Below are 22,026 nucleotides of genomic sequence, written 5' to 3' on the forward strand. Positions count from 1 at the left end.
TTGATCTTTATGATTTCATTCCTTCTGTTGACTTTAGATCTTTTCTTTCTCTCTCTCTTCCTTCCTTCCTTCTTTCCTTCCTTCCTTCTCTCTCTCTCTCTCTCTTTCTTTCTTTCTTTTCTTTTCTTTCTTTCTTTCTTTCTTTCTTTCTTTCTTTCTTTCTTTCTTCTTTCTTTCTTTTTAGGGCCACACCTGCAGCATATGGAGGTTCCCTGGCTAGGGGTCCAAGTGGAGCTACAGCTGCCAGCTTGTACCACAGCCACAGCAATGCAGGATCTGAGCTGTGTCTGTGACCTACACCACAGCTCACAGCAACGCCGGATCCTTAACCCACCAAGCAAGGCCAGGGATCAAACCTACAACCTCATGGTTCCTAGTTGTATTCGTTAACCACTGAGCCATGACAGGAATTCCCTTATTCTTCTTTTTCTGATTCATTTAGGTGGTGGGTTAAGTTGTCGATTTGAGATTTTTCTTCTTTTTTGAGGAAGACCTGTAATGCTCTGAACTTCCCTCTGAGCACTGCTTTTGCAGTGTCCCATAGGTTTTGAGTGGTTGTGTCTTCATTATAATTTGTCTCCAGGTATTTTTTTTTTTTTTGGTAGAGTCTTTAGGATTCTCTAGCTATAGTATCATGTCATCTGCAAATAGTGATAGTTCTACTTCTTCCTTTCCAATTTGGATTCCTTTTATTTATTTTTTTGTCTTTTGTCTTTGTTGTTGTTGTTGCTATTGCTATTTCTTGGGCTGCTCCCGCTGCATATGGAGGTTCCCAGGCTAGGGGTCGAATCGGAGCTGTAGCCACTGGCCTACACCAGAGCCACAGCAACTCGGGATCCGAGCCACGTCTGCAACCTACACCACAGCTCACGGCAATGCCGGATCGTCAACCCACTGAGCAAGGGCAGGGACCGAACCCGCAACCTCATGGTTCCTAGTCGGATTCGTCAACCACTGCGCCACGACGGGAACTCCTGTCTCCAGGTATTTTTAAATTTCCTTCTTGATTTCCTCATTGACCCATTGGTTTTTTAGTAGCATGTTGTTTAGTCTCCATGTAGTAGGTTTTTTCTCATTTCTTTTCCTGTGGTTGATTTCTAGTTTCATGCCATTGTGGTCAGAGAATATACTTGAAATTATTTCTATACTCTTAAATTTGTTGAAGTTAGCTGCTTTGTGCCCCGATATGTGCTCAATTCTTGAGAATGTTCCATGTGCACTTGAGAAGAATGTGTATTCTGATTTTTTTGGATGTAATGTCCTGAGAATGTCGATTAAGTCTAACTTTTCTATTGTTTCCTTTAGGATCTCTGTTTCCTTATTGATTTTCTGTCTAGAGGATCTGTCCATTGATGTGAGTGGGGGGTTAAAGTCTCCTACTATGATTTCTCCTTTTATGTCTGTTAGTATTTGTTGGAGGTATCTGGGTGCTCCTATATTAGGGGCATATATATTGATGATTGTAATATCCTCTTCTTGAATGGATCCTTTAACCATTAAATTGTGTCCTTCTTTGTCTTTCTTAATGACCTTCATTTTAAAGTCTATTTTGTCTGATATGAGTATTGCAACTCCTGCTTTCCTGTCTTGTCTATTGGCATGAAATATCTCTTCCTATACCCTCACTTTCAATCTGTATGTGTCCTTTGCCCTAAGGTGAGTTTCTTGTAGGCAGCAGATTGAAGGTTTTTGCTTTTTTATCCAATCTGCCACTCTGTGTCTTTTGATTGGAGCATTCGGTCCATTGATGTTTAAGGTGATTATTGATAGATACTTATTTATTGCCATTTTAAGCCTTGTTTTCCAGTTGACTCTATGTTTCTCTTTTCTTCTTTTCTTTTTTTGGTTGGATGGTTTCCATTTATTTTATACTTGAGTATTTTTCTTTTCAGTTTCAGTGAATGTAATGTTTGGCTTTGATTTGTGGTTGCCCTGTTTTTTAAGTATGTTAACACCTTCCTATCTCTGCTTACTTTAGCCTGATAATCATATAGGCTCAAACACATCACTAAGATAAAAAAAAGAATCTATTTTTTTCTTACCCACATTGCATGATTTTGATGTCTTTTTTTTTTTTGTCTCTTTGCCTTTTCTAGGGCCACTACCTGCAGCATATGGAGGTTCCCTGGCTAGGGGTCTAATCAGAGTTGTAGACGCTGTCCTACACCAGAGCCACCGCAACGCGGGGATCCGAGCCACGTCTGCGACCTACACCACAGCTCACGGCAATGCTGGATCCTTAACCCACTGAGCAAGGCCAGGGATTGAACCCACAACCTCGTGGTTCCTAGTCGGATTCATTAACTACTGCACCACGATGGAACTCCTTGATGCCTTTTTTTTTTAATTAACATCTTCATGTTTGGATCTGTATACTGGCTTAAGTGACTCCTTTCCAATTGTGGTTTCCTCCATCCTAGTTCTTCTTTCTTTTTTTTAATTTAGAGAAGCTCTTTCAGTATTTCTTTTAGAATGGGTTTCATCTTGCTGTACTCTTTCAGCTTTTGTTTTGTTCTTTATTTCCCCTTCCATTTTAAATGATATTCTTGCTGGATAGAGTATTCTAGGTTGCATATTTTTTCCTTTCAGTGCTTTAAATGTCTCTTGCTACTCCCTTCTGGCCTGTAGTGTTTCTGTAGAGAAATCAGCTGATAGCCTCATTGGGGTTCCCTTATAATTAACATTTTGCCTTTCTCTTGCTGCCTTTAGAATCCTATCTTTATCTTTAACTTTTACCATTTTTATTATAATATATCTTGGTGTGGGCCTGTTTGGATTCAACATGTTTGGGGCCCTCTGTGCTTCTGGTATCTTGATATCAGTATCCTTTAGATTTGGAAAGTTTTTAGCCATAATTTCTTCAAATATATTTTCAACCCCTGTTTCTTTTTCTTCTCCTTCTGGAATTCCTATTATGCATAGATTTGCCCACTTTATATTATCCCATAGATTTCTTACATTGCTTTCATATTTTTTCATTTGATTTTGTGTCTGCTGTCCTGTTTGGGTGATTTCCATTATTCTATCCTCCAAGTCATTAATTCGTTCCTCCGCATTATTCATTCTGTCTTTATTGCCTTTAGCTCAGTTTGTATCTCTGCACATGAATTTTCTAGTTTATCTTGGCTCCTCCTTATATTTTCTAGCTCCTTTCTGAGGGAATCTGCATTACTGTTCATATCCTCTCTTAATTCCTTCAGTATTTTCACTATATCCCTTTTGAACTCAACATCTGTCAGACTGCAGAGGTCTGTTTCATTGTTGGTTGCTCTAGGTGAATTCTCCTGTTGCTTTAACTGGGAATGGTTACTGAGCTTCTTCATCATGCTTGTGTTTTTCTTTTTCCACAAATTCGGGGAAGCCAAACTGTAGTTTGGCAGTCCAGGGTAGTCTGGTGGGCCAGCTCTGTGAGGGTAGGGCATGGGCAGCAGGAGTGTGTGAAGGTGCTGGTGGCTGGTTCCGCACAGGTGGCCGGGGCCTGATCCTCACAGGCTGGGTGCAGGTGCCGGGAAGGAGTGCTCAGCTCTCTGCAATCCAGTGAGCAAGTGTGCACACTGGGGCCCAAGGAGTTTTCTATGGCGGCCTGCCACTCCTCCTCTCCCCTTCCCAACAGCAGGATCTTGCCTCTCCTGTGGGTCCGGATCTTCTCTTGGGTTCCCTGTGCTGTGGCTTCCCACTCCTCAGCCCTTAGCATACCACTGCCCCGCCCCCCACCAGCAGCGCACTGCTCCCTAGTCCCTTAGGCTGTCTCCACACCACCAACTCCAGCCCTCTCCCCGGACTGACCTCCAGAGCCTAAGTCTCAGCACCCAGCCACTACTGTGCATCTCAGTCTGTGGTGTCTGTGCCAGTGGTTCAGATGGTCTGTGCGTCTCTCACTCTGCTTTTTGGATCTCAGACCTGCTGCTCTGCTTTTCTCGGCTTCTTGGAGTTCCCTCCGACTTGGCTGATCTTTCCATTGGTTAGGTGGCTTCCCAGGGTGTAGGTTCCCTTTCTCTTTCACAGCTCCCTCACAGAAGTGTTAGACCCATCCTGATTCTCTCTCTCTCTCTTTTCTTTTGTTCTACACAGTTCTGTCAAGAGTTTCTTGCACTTTTTGGAGGTTTAAGTTCTTCTGCCAGCATTCAGTTGATGTTCTGTGTGAATCGTTTTACATGTAGATATGTTTTTTGATGTGTTTGTGTAAAGGGTAAGCACGTCCTCTTACTCTTCTGCCATCTTGCCAGCCCCCCAAAAGTTTCATTCTTGAACCTGAAACAACTTTGTATATTTTGAGAGGTGAGGAGGAAGGCAGACAGGTGACCATGAAGTGTGCTGTGGCGGGCATGTCACTGAACTCAGAATTGGCTGCTTGAACTTCAAAAGCCCATAATTGAGGGGCAAGTGTCAGTAGAAAGGAAAAGTGCTTTATTCAAAAAAGTCAGCAATTTGGAGAGAAGGTGGACTCATGTCCATAAACTAACTCCCAAGAGTCTGCTCAGCCATGACAATTTTTAAAGGGAAAGTGAGAAACAATCTCAGTTAATCATTAAGGTAGGAGGTCAGGTTCATCATTTTTCCATTGTGGGTGGACCTGCTGACTTCTCTCAATCTTCGTTTAGATGCTGTCCTGCCTGTGTGGTCTACTTGCATATTTGCTAAGGGGGAGTCTAAGAGTAGAGAGTCAGTCATTCTTTAACTACTTAATTCTTCTTCTTCTTCTTTTTTTTTTTGGTCTTTTTAGGACTGCACCCAGGGAATATGGAGGTTCCCAGGCTAGGGGTCCAATCGGAGCTGAAGCCACCCACCTACACAAGAGCCAAAGCAAAGCAGGATCCAAGCCCCATCTGCGACCCACACCACAGCTCACAGCAATGCTGGGTCCTTAACCCACTGAGCCCGGCCAGGGATGGAACCCACATCCTCATGGATGCATCCTCGTGGTTTGTTAACTTCTGAGCCTCAATGGGAACTCCTAATTCTTCATTATTATTCCTTCTAATCCAGGAAAGGAATCAGCAAGTTGGGCAAGGCATTGTATACATTCGGTAGAGCAGAAATCAGGAGGTAATTTAAAGATTAGCTAGTGATATCATTTTATAATTCAAGTCTGAGGAAAACAGAGATGACAAACAGAAAAGGGGCAAAAGAGCTGCTTACAAATTTCCACTGTCTGACATCAATCCATGTCTATGGGATTAGGGATGAATGTCTATCGTCTGTAACTTCTTGCTGACATAGGATGCTGTATTTTCAGAGTGGAAGATATCAACATGGGTCTGTAGCATCTCCTTGCTGATAATTTTAATTGCCTGTAGAGCAAGCTATAGTGATTCTCATGCCCACAAAGGTAGATTATTACGAGCAATAGTATTTTCTTTTATTTTTAAGGCCACACCCATGGCATATGGAAGTTCCCAGGCCAGATGTCAAATTGGAGCTTCAGCCACAGGCCTATGCCACAACCACAGCAACACCTGCTCCAAACTGCATCTGTGATCTACACCACAGCTGCAGCAACACCAGATCCTTAACCCGCTGAGCAAGGCCATCGATTAAATGTGCATTCTCAAGGACGCTATGTTGGGTTCTTAACCTGCTGAGCCATAATGGGAACTCTGAGCAATAGTGTTAATCCCATTCTTTCATCAGATAGTGAGTCTATGACTCTGTTGTTCTAATCATTAGCTGCTTGAGCCTGTTCTTTCTTGATTCTGGGTGGCCTGGGAGACTTCAGTCTTCCTGCAAATAAGAGGCAGGGAACACAGAGGGGCCTTTGTACTTGAATCTGTAGGAATCTGTAGGATTCTGCTTTGTTCCAGGCAGAGCAGTGAAAGAATCCCCCATTTGCCCAGAGAAGCCTCAAAAAGGAAGGACCCCTCCCCCCCCCCCCTCCGGGAGAGAGAGCTGCCTATCTGAGTGCCTGGCTGACTGCCCTGGGACCCTCATTCCCTGAGGCTTCACACAGGCTGAATTTCTCCCTCTGTGTGCTTGTAGAGGCAGCTCATCCTATGAGTTGAGACAGTGGCTGAGTTTTGGCCAGCGGTACCAGCTCAGGGGACTCCTGGGTTCTTCTGGGCTCCTTCGTGTGTGGGATTTCCACAGGGATTTGGGGGCCTTCAGAAAGATCAAATGGTGTCATGGCTGGATCTGGACATCTGGACTTCTTTTTTTCTTTTTCTTTTTTTTTGCTTTTTGGGGCCATATGGAAGTTCCCAGGCTAAGGTGGCATATGGAAGTTCCCAGGCTAAGGTGTAAGTTGGAGCTGCAGCTGCTTGGACTACTCCATAGCCCAGAAATGTGGAATCTGAGCCACATCTGTGACCTACATCACAGCTCACGGCAATGTTGGATCCTTAACCCACTGAGCAAGGCCAGGGATCGATCCCGCATCTTTAGAAATAATAGTTGGGTTCATTTCTGGCGCACCACATGGGAACTCCCTGGACAGCTCTTTTTCAAGAGATGCATAAAAGAATTTAGCCCTCTATGAGAAGATTTTGGGTTTTTGTTTTTGTATTTCTCTCTTTTTAGGGCCGCACCTGCAGCACATGGAGGTTCCCAGGCTAGGGGTCCAATAGGAGCTGCAGCTGCCGGCCTACGCCGGAGCCACAGCAACGTGGAATCTGAGTTGCGTCTGTGACCTACACCACAGCTCACGGCAACGCCAGATCCTTAACCCAATGAGCGAGGCCAGGGATCGAATCTGCGTCCTCATGGATGCCAGTCAAGTTCATTAACTGCTGAGCCACAAGGGGAACCCTGGTTCTTGTTTTTGATATCCAGGCTCCTTCATTTCATTCTTATCTCTGGTGGAAGTCAGTCTACCCAGTGATTAAGATAGTGGGATCAGGTTCTGACTGCTTCTTGCTGGCACTGTGAGCTTGGGGAGTTAATGTAAGCTCCCCAACTCTTTGTGAAACGGGGGTAATAATACCCTGCTGATAGATTGTTATGAGGATTAAATTAGACACAATAGGAGTTCCCACTGTGGCTCAGTGGGTTAAGGATGTGAAGCTATCTCTGTGAGGATGAGGGTTCAATCCCTGGCCTCACTCAGTGGGTTAAGGATCCGGCATTTCCGCAAGCTGCCACAAAGGATGCAGACATGGCTCAGATCTGGCATTGCTATGGCTGTGATGTAGGCTGGTAGCTGCAGCTCCGATTCAGTCCCTAGCCTGGGAACTTCCATATGCTGCAGGTGAAGCTCTAAAAGAAAAAAAAATTTTTTTTAATGAGATACAATATATAGCCCTTAAGTGCTGAGCCAGTATGAAGCAGGTGCTCCCTAGACATTGAGCAAGAAGGCTCCTGGGCTGGAAGGCTGCAGTGCTGCACTATAGTCAGGGCAGTTTCTTACACTCCCTGGATGCAGTGTTCATCCTGCTGCAGCAACAACTCCTTCCCCTGGCTGGGCACTGGCAGGGCCTGTGTGGGATTCTGAAGGGCTCAGGCTTAGGATGAGAAGAGATGGAGTTGTGATGATAAATTAGGATGAAGGATAAGTGTGGCTAAAACAGCCTCTTCCACCCACATGCTTTTCTAGGTGGGGTGCCTGTCTTTTCCTCTTGAATTTTAGCAGATCTTTGACTTGCTCATAACCATTAGAATATGCAGAAGGTGGAGTTCCTATCATGGCTCAGTGGTAACAAACCCAAATAATATCCATGGAGAGGCGGGTTCAATCCCTGGCCTCGCTCAGTGGGTTAAGGATCTGGCGTTGTCATGAGCTGTGGGGTAGGTCACAGACGTGGCTTGGATCTGGCATTGCTATGGTTGTGGAGTAGCCTGGCAGCTACAGCTCTCATTTGACCCCTAGCCCAGGAACTTCCACATGCTGCAGGTGTGGCCCTAAAGAAAAAAAGAATATGCAGAAGGTGACACTGCTTGGCTTTGAAGTTGGCCAGAAAAGGCCATGCGGTGTCAGCCTTGTTCCCTGGGGCACTTGCTTTTGGAGCCGTGAGTTACTATGCAAGGTTTAACCTGAGTGGCCATGCTGTGAGGAAGCCAAAAGCAGGCATGATGGTGATGGTCCTGTTTTATTTCTCCTGACCTGGAGGCCAGACTCATACATGAGTAACTGAGTCTCTAGGTGATTTCAATTCCAGACACCAGGTCACTCCCCACTGGGACAAGCCACCTTCTCTGTGCCCTTTCTGAATTCCTGACCCCCTGTGGCCCTGAGCACAATAAAATGGTTATTGCTTTATGCCACCAAGTTTGGGTGGCCTGTTCTACATGGCTGATGTAGCTGGAACAGTGACTATGGGGTGGGGGAGAGGGGTGGGTGTGGGAGACTTCTAATTCAGCTTGGTGGGAGCTGGGGTCAGGGACTGAGGGGTTTCCCAAGGGGCTGGCCCTGGAATGGAGAGCACCTGACCCTGGAGGTGGAGTTGGCCAGACCCAGAGGTGCTGCCAGGTCTCTCCTCAGAGCCCAGGGGACTCCTGGATTTCATTAGCAGAGTTGCCTTCTTCTCACTCTGACAGTCCAGGGGAGATGGCTAAAGTGAGACAGCGTGGTCTCCACAGAGTGTGCTGGAGGCACCACTGCCATGGCTGCCCAGCAGGGAGGCCAGGCTGACCACGTGGTGACCTGTGTCTGCAGAGGGTGCCACACTCCTCCTGCTTCTGGTCCCCCGCATGGACTCCCCAGGGAGAAGAGTTTTGAAGGCTTCCCCAGGAGTTCCCTTTGTGGAACCGTGGAAATGAATCCAACCAGCATCCATGAGGATGTGGGTTTAATCCCTGGCCTCACTCAGAAGTGGGTTAAGGATCCGGCATTGCTGTGAGCTGTGGGGTAGGTGGCAGTTGAGGCTTGGATCCCCCTGCATTGCCATGAGCTGTGCTGTAGGCTGGCAGCTGCAGTTCTGTTTCAACCCCTAGCCTCGGAACTTGCACATACTGAGAGTGCAGCCCTAAATAGCAAAGCAAAACAAACAAAACAAAACAAAACAAAACAAAGTCTTCTCCAGCTAGGCAAAATGTGTTTGTTTCCTTGAATGAAGTTAGGGTACTCCTCCAAGGTTAGCCTGAGTCACCAAGGCTGAGGACCCTCACTGGGCCCCCAGCCCTTGACCAGCAGACGTCAGAGTAGGGATAAACATCCCTCACGCCAGCTCACCTTTGAGCCTTGTGACTACGAATCACTGGTCTAGCTTCCAGGGGATGAGAAAGAAGCCCAGAACTTCTAGATTGGATAGCTGCTCTCTGATTCAATCCAAAGTCTGAGACATTATGAAAACAGATCGATAACACACAGTGTCAACACGGTAATGTTTGTAGTGTGGGCGGGGAGCCGAGGCAGGTAGCTCAGCTAAGGCTGGCTCTGGCTCCACCCCTGTGGCAGAGGATGCCAAGGAACTGCCCCACATCACAGCTGCACTCAGATTTTATTCCTGTGCATCTCATTTGAGACATGTGGGATCTTCTTTTCAGAAATTAATTTATGTATTAACTTTTTAAACAATCGAGATAGAATCGATGTATAAATGTTGTATTAGTTTTAGGTCCACGACATATATTATGAAATGATTGCAACTTTAGTTAACATCCATTACCACACATAGCTACAAAATTTTTTCCTTGTGATGACAGCTTTTAAGATTTACTCTCTTAGTAACTTTCAAATATACAACACAGTACTGTTAACTACAGTCAGCATGCTGTGCATTACATCCCCAGCACTTATTATCTTATAAATACAAGTCTGTATCTATTGACTACCTTTAGCCACCCCTCATCCCCCACCTCTGGAAACCATAGGTCTGTTTTTAGTATCTATGAATTTTTATTTGTTTCCACATATAAGTGAGATCTTATAGTATTTGTCTTTATCTGACTTATTTCTTAGCATTTTGCATAATGACTTTAAGGTCCATCCATGTTGTCACAAATAGCAGGATTTTCTTTTTTATAGCTGAAGAATATTTCATTGTGTATTTGTATACATCACATTTCTTTATCCATTCATCCTTTGTTGGAGCCTTATTCTTTGGTTTGTTTCTGTGTCTTGGTTATTGTTCATGCTGCAGTGAACATGGGGTGGGTACAGATATCTTTTCAAGTCAGTGATTTCACTTCCTTTGGCTGAATACCTAGAAGTAGAATTGCAGCAATTAGTTCTATTTTAAGTTTTTTGAGGAACCGCCATACTGTTTTCCATAGTGGCTACACCAAAATTCACATTCCCAGCAACAGTGTGTAGGGGTTTCCTTTTCTCCACTTTCTCTTCTACTTTTGTTATTTGTTGTCTTTCTGATAATAGCCATTCTAACAGGTGTGATACTAGATGCTAGATGTTTTTTAGATATTTGAGAGGTGTTATCTCATTGTGGTTTTGGCTTACATTTCCCTAATAATTAGTGATGTTGAGCACATTTTCATGTACCTGTTGGTCATTTGTATGTCTTCTTTGGAAAAACATCTACATAGATTTTCTGCTCACTTACAAAATCAGATTGTTTTATGTGTGAGCTCTTGGAATGCAGTGCAAATTTGATAATTTCCCTTTTCTCAGGTGTGTATCAATAACTCAAGCGGATAAGCTTTGATTTCTTTCATCAGAGTCTTATAGTTTTCAGAGTACAGGGCTTTTGTCTCTTTAGGTAGGTTTATTCCTAGGTATTTTATTCTTTTTGATGTGATAGTAAATGGGATTGTTTCCCTAATTTCTTTTTCTGATCTTTCATTATTAGTATATAGAAATGCAGTTGATTTCTGTGTATTAATTTTGTATCCTGCAACTTTGCCAAATTCATTGATGAGCTCTAACAGTTTTCTGGTAGCGTTTTTATGATTTTCCATATATAGTGTCATGTCATCTGCAAACTGAGAGTTTTACTTCTTCCTTCCCAATTTGGATTCCTTTAATTTCTTTTTCTTCTCTGATTGCTGTGGCTAGGACTTCCAAAAGTGTTGAATAGTAGTGGCGAGAGTGGACATCCTTGTTCTGTTCCTGATCTTAGTGGGAATTCTCTCAGCTTTTCACCATTGAGAATGATGTTAGCTATGGGTTTGTCATATATGGCCTTTATTATGGTTCATATATGGCCTTTATTTATGGTTCCCTCTACGCCCACTTTCTGGAGGGTTTTTATCAGAAATGGGTGTTGGATTTTGTGAAAAGCTTTTCCTGCATCTACTGAGAGGATTATATGGTTTTTATTCTTTGGTTTGTCATTGTGGTGTATCACACCGACTGATTTGCAGATATCGAAAAATCTTTGCATCCCTGGGATAAATCCCACTTGATCATGGTGTACAATCTTTTTAATATATTGTTGGATTTGGTTTGCTAGTATTTTGTTGAGGATTTTTGCATCTATATTCATCAGTGATATTGGCCTGTAATTTTTTTTTGTGGTATCTTTGTCTGGTTTTGGTAATAGGATGATGGTGGCCTCATAGAATGAGTTTGGGAATATTCCTTCCTGCAACTTTTTGGAATAGTTTCAGAAGGACAGTTAGTTCTTCTCTAAATGTTTGATAGAATTCACCTGTGAGGCCATCTGGCCCTGGATTTTTGTTTGTTGTTCCTTTCAATTTTGTCTTGGTTTAGTCTTAGAAGATTGTACTCTTCTAAGATTTTGTCCATTTCTTCTAGGCTGTCCATTTTATTGGCATATAGTTGTTTGTAGTAGTCTCTTATGGCCCTTTATATTTCTGTGGTATCTGTTGTGACTTCTTTTTCATTTCTAATTTTATTGATTTGAGTCCTCTCTCTTTTTTTCTTGATGAATCTGGCTAAGGGTTTATTGATTTTGTTGATCTTTTCGAAGAACCAGCTTTTAGTTTCATTGATCTTTTCTATGGTTTTCTTAATTTCTTTCTTTTTTTTCCTAGGGCTGCTTTCTGTGGCATATGGAGGTTCCCAGGCTAGGGGCCTATGCCAGAGCCACAGTAATGCAGGATCCGAGCCACGTCTGCAACCTACACCACAGCTCATGGCAACGCTGGATCCTTAACCCACTGAGCAAGGCCAGGGATCGAACCCACAACCTCATGGTTCCTTGTCAAATTCGTTAACAACTGCAGCAATGATGGGAACTCCTTCATTTCTATTTCATTGATTTATGCTCTGATCTTTATGATTTCTTTCCTTCTGCTAACTTTAGGCCTTGTCTGTTCTTCTCTCTCTACTTGCGTTAGGTATAAAGTTAGGTTGTTTATTTGAGTTTTTCTTGTTTCCTGAGGTAGGCTTGTATTGCTATGAAATTCCCTCTTAGAACTGCTTTTGCTGCATCCCATAGGTTTTGGGGTATTGTATCTTTGTTGTTTGCTTCTAGGTATTTGTTAATTTCCTTTTTGATTTCTTCAGTGATCCATGGTTGTTTAGTGGCCAAGTAGATAGGCTTTAATTCTCAGTAACACTGCATAAAATGTGTTCAGTAAACCTATTACAGATCATGGCACTTTAGAGAAAAACACTAAGCTCATATTTTCATTTTACTGTTAGGAAAGAGAGGCCGCAGTATTGATCTGAAACTCTTTCCCAGGCAATCAGAATAAAACTGGACATTCCTAACACTGGTTCCACATTAAACCTGCAGGTGGATAAAATGGCCAGTCTTCACAACATCCATGTGCGAACCGGCTGCTTCTGTAACACTGGGGCCTGCCAGAGGCACCTAGGGATAAGTGACGAGATGGTCAAGAAGCATCTTCAGGTTGGTACTGGACCCTGTGGCCCAAACACTGTCCAGCAAGCACAACAGCAGTGCCTCTGATTCACTGGATGCTGGTCTTGTGCTGGGGTTGGGGCTGGATCTGCAGGCTCATTTCTATGAGCCACCCTGTGAATGTGCAAAGAAAAAGGGGTCAAGAAAAATAGAAAACGCTTCAAGATAGCATTTCCAGAGGAGTTCCCGCTGTGGCTCAGTGGTTAACGAATCCGACTAGGAACCATGAGGATTCGGGTTTGATCCCTGGCCTTGCTCAGTGGGTTAAGGATCTGGCATTGCCCTGAGCTGTGGTGTAGGTTGAAAACAAGGCTTGGATCCTACATTGCTGTGGCTGTGGTGTAGGCTGGCAGCTATAGCTCTGATTCAGCCCCTAGCCTGGAAACTTCCATATGCTGTGGGTGTGGCCCTAAAAAGACAACCCCCCCAAAAAAAACCCAAAAAACAAAACCAGATAGCATCTCCATGGCAGTCTTTTTGAACAGGGGTCAAGCAAATGTTAAAATGTGCTTGTACATGCAGAGGGGCCTTTGCTGTCCTGTAAGAGTAAAATCTAAAATCTCCAAGCTAGAGGTGGCTCATCTCTGGGCTGGGTGAGGAGGGGAACTCCTCCAGGGGGTATTCTGCATTTCTTAGGCTCCCTCCCTTCCTGCTGCTCCCCTGGCCTGAGGTTTGTCACTTTACGGTACAGCCTGTTTTGAACCATTTAATAAGAATAATTTGGAGTTCTTGTTGTGGCTCAGTGGGTTAAGATTCCAACATAGTGTCTGTAAGGATGCAAGTTTGGTCCCCGGCCCTGCTCAGTGGGTTAAGGTTTGGCTTTGCCGCAAGCTACAGCCTAGATCACAGGTGTGGCTCAGATCTGGTGTTGCCATGGCTGTGGTGTATCCCTCAGATGCAGCTCTGATTCAACCCCTAGTCCAGGAACTTCCATATGCCATGGGTGTGGCCATAAAAAGAAAAAAGAATAATTTGAGTGGCAAAGAGCCTATATATATATATATCAGAATAGTTTCTAACTTGAATTTCTTTTGGTTGCTACTAAATACTGAATATGCTAGATCCCAACCAACCATTAATTGTGGTTTTATCTAAAAAGAGAGAGATGGGGAGTTCTCTTGTGGCTCAGTGGGTTAAAGATACGGCATTGTCTTTGCAGCAGCTTGGGTTGCTACTGTGGGGTGGATTCGATCCCTGGCCTGGGAACTTCCATGTGCCATGGGCGTGGACAAAAAGTAATAAATCAATAAATAAGTAAAAAGAGAGACATGGAGGCTTAGAACACAAACCAGTGCAGTTCCAGATATAAGGCTGATCCTGTGAACCCTGTGACCCCCTCTCTTTGGCTGACTGACTTGGGTTCAGCTCTGAGGGAGATAGGCAGCTGGAGCAGTGACCAACACCAGGCGTGGAGAGGCTTGGGGTGTTCTTACCTTTCTTTCCCCACCTCCCTCAGGGCACTCACACTGCCTTTGATTTTCGTCACAGACTTGGGTCATCATTCATAGCAGCGGCATCTCTCTTTTGCCCTCTTGTCAAAGGGCAGCTATCAGGGATGCAGGCCTCCCTTTGGTTTGAAGAGAGGCTAAAGGGCATGACCAGCAGGTTTCTCTTTCCTGAGCGCTGGATTCGGCCAAGAAGCTGACCCATCTGTGTTTCTCAAACTTTGGTCTGTTTTTTAATGCCTCTGTGGGTTGGCCACTCTGTATGTGGCTTACTGTGAACGATTTCTTTTAAACTTAAATTTTACTTATTTATTTATGTATTTGTTTATTTATTTCACATATAGTTGATTTACAATGCCATGTCTTTTTTTTTTTTTTTTTTTTTTTTTTTTTTTTTTTGCTGCCATGCAGCATGTGGAGTTTCTAGTCCAAGGATCAGATTTGAGATGCAGCTATGGCAACACTGGCTCCTCAACCCATGGTGCCGAGCCAGCGATTGAACCTGTGTCCCAGTGCTCCCTAGATGCCGCCAATCCTGTTGCACCACAGCAGGAACTCCTATTATGTCTTTTTTTTTTTTTTTGACACACCCACAGCATGTGGAAATTCCCCAGCTAGGGATTGAACCCAAGCCACAGATGTATCCTGAGCTGCAGCTAGTGACAATGCTGGATTCTTAACCCACTGAGCCATGAGGAAACTCCCAATGTTGCATCTTTTAATCTTTTCAATAGCCTCTGGAGATTGATAGTGATCCTGACTTACAGCTGAGCAAAGTGCTGTCCAGAGAGGGAGTCCCTGTGCTTGTGGAACCCAGCTTGTATTAGTGTGGCAGCTCTTTTTTCCTCGGTTAATTTTGTTCAGAAAATTGTTTTATAAATTGATTTTTTTTTTTTTTGGTCTTTTTGTCTTTTGAGGGCCGCACCCATGGCATATGGAGGTTCCAGGCTAGGGGTTGTAACAGAGCTGCCAATGCCACAGCCACAGCAATGCCAGATCCAAGCCGTGTCTGTGACCTACACCATAGCTCATGGAAACGCTGGATCCTTAACCCACTGAGCAAGGTCAGGATCAAACCTGCAACCTCATGGTTCCTAGTCAGGTTCGTTTCCGCTGTGCCACAAGGGGAACTCCCTATAAATTGTTTAATAAATTGTTTTACAAAGCAGTTTCTGCTTTATCCATGGGGAAAGAGTCACTCTGGCTGACTTATTTTTTACTGTTCTAGGCTGGTCACGTCTGTGGAGACGACGTGGACCTCATAGATGGGCAGCCGACGGGCTCCGTGAGGATTTCGTTTGGATACATGTCCACACTTGAGGATGCCCAGGCCTTTCTCAGGTTCATCATAGCCACCTGGCTGCACCCGTCTCTCAGCCAGCCTCTCCTTCTAGCCACCCCCAGGCAGGCAGGAGCCCCGCCAGCTGAGATGGAGGCTCAGAACACCATGTCTGCCACCATGGACAGAGGCGGCCTCTCTCCTCAGGAAGATGCTCTCGCAGACCCTGGGGTTTGGAACAGCTCACCCACCACTGTGGATGCTGTGACTTTGTGCCTACCTCTGCTGGAGGCCACCAGAACCCAGCAGACCCCTTCAGAGAAAACTGCAGGCATCCCCGGTGGGGGTCTTGGGTCACATGTTGTCACCAACCTTTACCTCTACCCGATCAAATCCTGTGCTGCCTTTGAGGTAAGGGGTTTAGGGGTAGCTGATTAACCTGCTTCTTTTTTGTTTACTTTATAATGTTATTTTTTTTGGTAAAGCAAAGAAAAAAGTGTAGGAAGTGAAGAAAAATGTGCAGAAAAAATGTGCAAAAAACCAAAATCATATTAGCCACTCTCATTCTGCCTTTTTTGGTTTGGGCTGAATTTTTTTTTTGTCATGCTTGTGGCATGTGGAATTTCCCAGGCCAGAAATCAAATCTAGACCAGCAGTGACCTGAGCCACCGCAGTAACAACACCAGATCCTTAACTCGCTGAGCCACAAGAGGACTCTGGTTTGGGCTGACTTTGAACATGGCTCTGCTTTCAGGAACCCCTGATAGGACCCTGTTTCTGAGTGTGAACACTGAGCTACTATTAATACGGATGTGACTTTCACTGAATGGGTGTGTTGGCTCCCTGCTGAAGCTTTGTTTCATTTGATCCTTAAAAGAGTAATAGAGGGGCTTGGTAATATCCCCATTTTATAGATATGGAGCCTGGAGACTATTGAAGTTAAGCACTTTGCCCAGGTCATGACCCCTAATAGATGACAGAGCAAGGATTTGATCCTGGGTCTGCTGACTCCTTGGACCCATGATGTCAGGACTCTGTTCCACTCAGCTCTCCCTCTGGAAGTGAACATTATGAAATGAGCTAGCCTTGCAGTTACCAGAGCGGGAGACTAGAGTGCCTACCTTGGTCAACCAGTTGGCCCTGGCTCCCCCTGCCATAGACAGACTTTCTATGAGGCTGTCTTTCTATGGTCTGTATGTCCCAAGTTCCAGGCAAAGTTCCCAGACTCCTGAGCCTCTGGGATGACAGAGGGCCCCGGTCAGACATACCATGGTCAAGGCTGTTGGTCATCTGCATTTTGGGCTGGTCACACAGGAGCGTGTCCTATCTGAGACCATAAACGAGCAAGTTCACCGCCACTTCCGAATGGAGACAGACGAGGAGGATCGGGACTCTGTTTTCACTTATGAGCCATGTCCCACAGAGTAGCCACGTTGCACAGATAGTGTGGTGGGAATTAGTGTCCCCTTTTACAGTTGAGAACCTCAAAACTCACTAAGGTTTCATATTCTAATAAAGGTCGTCTATCCTTCTATCCTGCTCATTCAGAAAGTATATACTAAGCACATGCTACGTGCCGGGCCCTGGGCCTGCACCTGCTGTGCGGTGATGAGCGAAATGGACATGGTTCCTGCCCTTAGGGAGAGCACTGTCTCAGAAGGAAAACAGACACTTCAAACACATATCTATTTGCCTATCTATCTACCTGTAGCTACCTATCTACCTATTTATCTATGTATCTATCTACCTATCCAACTCAATCATCCCTCTTGTAGCCTTGATTTCAGATTAATGCCTCCAGTTCCAATCCAACAACACAGGATTTATTTAGCCATCTCCTTTCTTTTTCTTTTTCTTTTTCTTTTTTTTGGTCTTTTTGCCTTTTCTAGGGCTGCTCCTGTGGCATATGGAGGTTCCCAGGCGAGGGGTCGAATCGGAGCTGTAGCCACCAGCCTATGCCAGAGCCACAGCAACGCAGGATCCGAGCCGTGTTTGCAACCTACACCACAGCTCACGGCAACTCCAGATCCTTAACCCACTGAGCAAGGCCAGGGATCAAACCCGAATCCTCATGGTTCCTCGTCGGATTCGGTAACCACTGCACCACAACGGGAACTCTTTAGCCGCCCCCCTTTCTGCACTTATAAATCCTGTGAGAAACCTGGCTCCCATTGTCCTCAGTGAATACTTATTTGCTCAACGCCCTCTGTAACCAAAACCCCAGTGCACCATCTGAAAGCTAATCCCTCACAGGCCAGCTTCCCTCCTTAGCACTGACACCGGCTGAAAGCTTGGCTCAGACAAAGAGGAAGAAGGAAGGAAGAAGCCGGTAAATTCAATGTTTAGATGACAAATCAAAGAAAATGATAAACATAGTCCAACAGATAGGTGTGAAGAACTGTGACGAGCCTGAGACTTTGCCCTCCTTGCAAGCTCACAAGCCAGCCTGCCACTGTTTCACAGGTGCTGACAAAAGACATGGGATTCCTGGGTCAGAGATAAAGGACTTTATTTATTTATTTATTTTGTCTTTTTGCCATTTCTAGGGCTGCTCCTGAGGCATATGGAAGTTCCCAGGCTAAGGGTCGAATTGGAGCTGCAGCCGCTGGCTTACACCAGAGCCACAGCAATGCAGGATCCGAGCCGAATCTGCAACCTACACCACAGCTCACGGCAACGCCGGATCGTTAACCCACTGAGCAAGGGCAGGGACCGAATCCGCAACCTCATGGTTCCTAGTCAGATTCGTTAACCACTGAGCCATGACAGGAACTCCAGAGATAAAGGATTTTATACTCACAGCCCAGCAGGCAGCATGAGCTTCATGTCTGTGTTGCTTCCCTTACCCCCTAAGTCCCAAGAAGGGGTACAGAGGGGCCTAGGTGGATGCTGTACTCATCCTGTTAAGGAACCCCTAACTCAGGAAGTATGACTCTTTCACAATAGGATGCAAGCCAACCTTTGTAATCTCTGGTCAGGGAGGAGCCATTATCTTTGTGATACTGGAGCTGTTCCCTCTATGAATGTCCTGGAAAAGACAACTGGAACAAAAAGTGAGGCTTTCGGCTTCTTAGACATGCAGAAATGTGAGATCCATGGAGAAATACCTCCTAATAATAGATTGCCTTCTAAAAGTTATCCATAATTCAAAACATGTTTTCCTATAGAAATAATGATTAAATATAATGGTGGTTTCTTGGCTTAGCCACAAAAGTGTCTATAGACCGTAATATTGCTGAACTTGAACAGAGGCAGCCATAGTCTATGGGGAGAGGTTATCTGACATACCAGGCAAGGGAAGGGCAGAGGTAGAGGGCTTAAGATCTAGGGATCATCTGATATATTTTAGTGCCTTTACATTTTATTTATTTATTTATTTATTTATTTATTTATTTATGTCTTTTTAGGGCCACATCTGCAGCATATGGAGGTTCCCAGGCTAGGGGTCTAATTGGAGCTACAGCTGCCGGCCACAGCCACAGCAATGCCAGATCCGAGCTGCGTCTGCAACCTACACCACAGCTCATGGCAACGCTGGACCCTTAACCCATGGAGCGAGGCCAGGGATGGATCACATCCTCATGGATGCTGGTCGGGTTCATTGACCAATGAGCCGTGATGGGAACTCCTCACTTGATATTTTATTATTACCCAATCCTATGGGAAATAATAAGGTCCATTTTACATATGACAAGGCCAAGAGTCAGGAAGGTTAGTAAGTTGTCCAAGACTAATAGCTGGCTGAAGTGAGATTTAAACCCAGGTTTATCAATCTTCGAAGGGCCCTCCCAACGCGCCCCCCCCGCCCGCCTCCCCCCGCACCACTCTTCTGCTTCTTGGATGCAGGGCTCGCGGTGACCTTTGCCTTGACATCCTTCCTCCTTGAGTTCTGCACCCTCGTCCTGTGGCCTGCAGCTCCTCTCCTTTGCTTTCCTGGATGCCTCAGTCTTCCCTGAGATCTGTCCCTCAAGGACCCACCCCAAGGTATATCAAGATTAAAAATTGCTTTCTGTTTTTCATTACCCTCCATCGAAGTGTTCAGATTCCTCTGGGGGAGTTGATCTGAGTGCTTGGGGGGAAACTGGATGAAATAGATTCATAATTAGTGCAAGAATATTGGTCTCTTAATCATAACTCTTTCAAAAGCATTTCGGCAGGGGGGCCTACACCCTTCTTTATCAGACAGCTGGCTCCAAAAGAGCCCTCTCTGTGGGGACTACTGTGTGTGCAGTGCTGGAAACAGCTGGTGCACCCTATGGACAGAACTCCTGCAGAGACCTGGTTACACATCATTGACATCTCATTAGTTTTCCTCTAATGTTCTTTTTCTGGTCTGGATCCCATCCAGGGTGCCGTGTTACATTTAGCTCTCGTGTTTCCTTAGGCTCCTCTGGGCTGTACCAGTTTCTCAGACTTTTGTTTTTGTTTTTTATAACCTTGACAGTTTTGAGGAATGCTGGTCATGTATTTTCTAGGATATCTGTCCATTTGGAGTTTGTCTGATGTCTTTCTATAGATGGGGTTATGTTCTTTGAGGGGAAGGACGACAGAATTAAAAGGCTTTTGTCATCATATCACAGTACACACGATCAGCATGACTTACCTCTGTTGAAGTCATCCTGGGTCTCCTAGTGTTTGCCGTGTTTCTTCACTGTAAAGTTCCCCCCCTACCCTACTCCATACTGTTCTCTTTGGAAGCAAGTCACTAAGTATAGCTCACATTTAAGGGGTAGGGAGTTATTCTTTACCTCCATTTTTTTTTTTTTTTTTTGCTTTTTAGGGCCACACCCATGGCATTTGGAGGTTCCCAGGCTAGGGGTCGAATCGCAGCTGTAGCCATCGGCCTACACCACAGCCACAGCAACGCAAGATCCAAGCCGCACCTGCGACCTACATCACAGCTCACCGCAATGCTGATCCTTAGCCCATTGAGCAAGGCCAGGGATCGAACCCGAGTCCTCATGGATACTAGTCTGATTCATTACCACGTTGCCACCACAGGAGCTTTTAATCTATTCTTTACCTTCTTGTGTGGGAACATCTACATCAATCATTTAGGATTCTTCTATATGAGAGATTGACGTTTTCTACTTATTTTTTTATTTACATGCTTATGTACCAGTATGGACTCGTGGGCCTTTATTTTATACTTTGGGTTATAATCTAATACTACATTATTATTATTACTATTATTATTTTTTTTCTTTCTTTTATTTATTATTACTATTATTATTAAAAATTTTATAGTTTCAGCCATTGGGCACAGTAGGTTGACTCCTGCATCCCTTTCGCATACTTCCAATGTTTTTTTTCTCATTCTTTAAAGTTTTATTACAGTGTAGTTGATTTATAATGTTGTGATGATTTCTGCTGTACAAAAAAAGTGATTCAGTTCTATGTATACATACATGCCTTCTCTTTCAGATTCTTTTCCCACATAGATTATCACAGAATATTGGATAGATGTCTTTGTGCTATGAAGCAGGTCCCCACTGGCCAAGCATTCCGTATACCTCACTGTGTTTATGCCTATCCCAAACCCCCAGTCCATCCCTCCCTCGCCACCTGCCTACCTTGATAAATAACCATAGGTTTTTCTAAGTCTGTGAGTTTCTGTTCTACAAATATGTTCAGTCTGCTGAATTCCTCTGCATTTGTACAGCTGCTGTGCAATAAATGTTAAGATCATTTTTGAGGAGTCCAGGATTGAAATACATTGACCTTTTTTGTTTAGGTGATCAGGTGGCCTCTTGGAAATCAAGGGCTACTGTATGACCGGAGCTGGATGATTGTGAATCACAATGGCATTTGCCTGAGTCAGAAGCAGGAGCCCCGGCTGTGCCTGATCCAGCCCATCATTGACCTGCAGCGAAGGGTCATGGTCATCAAAGCCCAAGGTGTGAAAACTTGAGTGTTGAGGTCCCCAACTGTAAATGTGGATTTATCTGTTTTTCCCTTGGTTATGTGATTTTGCTTCACTTAATATTATTATGTCTTCTTGGTGAATTATTCCCTCTTTAAGTAATGCTCCTCTTTATACGTGGTAATTTTCTTTGTTCCGAAGTATGAAGTATGAAATTCTTTGTCTGATATTAATATATCATTATTAGAAGTTAATATGCCTATTTACATAGAACATGAAAGGAAATATTCACATCAGTAAAACTAAGAGCAATTCAGAAAAAATATTGGTTAGAACACTGATATACAAAAATGAATAATGTTTCTTTATTATATAGCAAATTAAAACATTAATAGAAAAAAGGAACTCAAAATATGCCAATAAACTATTATATAACAAGAAATGTGCAAAAAAAAAAAAAATTCAGGAGTTCCATTCATGGCTCAGTGGTTATGAATCCGACTAGTGTCCATGAGGATGAGGGTTCTATCAAGGCCTTGCTCAGTGGGTTAAGGATCTGGAGTTGCTGTGGCTGTGGTGTAGGTCGAAGATGCAGCTCAGATCTGGCATTGCTGTGGCCTGTGGTGTAGACTGGCAGCTATAGCTCTGATTCGACCCCTAGCCTGAGTCAAGCCAGCAAGCAGTGTGGCTGGAGGGCCCAGGTGGGCCACACAGGAGGAGTCCACAGAGTAGGGGCTGCCACACATTCTCCGCAGGTGTCTTAGCTTCCCAGTTCCCTATATT

At 44.4% G+C, this 22,026-nt stretch overlaps 1 protein-coding gene across 1 annotated transcript in view; it reads left to right on the top strand.

The window, feature by feature from the left end:
- MOCOS (molybdenum cofactor sulfurase) overlaps window positions 1-22,026 on the top strand; it is a 68,753-nt gene that overhangs the window by 23,933 nt on the left and 22,794 nt on the right. Inside the window, exons 7-9 of the mRNA XM_047794142.1 lie at window positions 12,528-12,644; window positions 15,330-15,791; window positions 21,115-21,277. Of these exons, the coding sequence (XP_047650098.1) occupies window positions 12,528-12,644; window positions 15,330-15,791; window positions 21,115-21,277 (742 nt within the window). The remainder of the gene's footprint in view (window positions 1-12,527; window positions 12,645-15,329; window positions 15,792-21,114; window positions 21,278-22,026) is intronic.

This window comes from Phacochoerus africanus, chromosome 8 (assembly GCF_016906955.1).
Source record: "Phacochoerus africanus isolate WHEZ1 chromosome 8, ROS_Pafr_v1, whole genome shotgun sequence".
NCBI classification, from domain to species: Eukaryota; Metazoa; Chordata; class Mammalia; order Artiodactyla; family Suidae; genus Phacochoerus; species Phacochoerus africanus.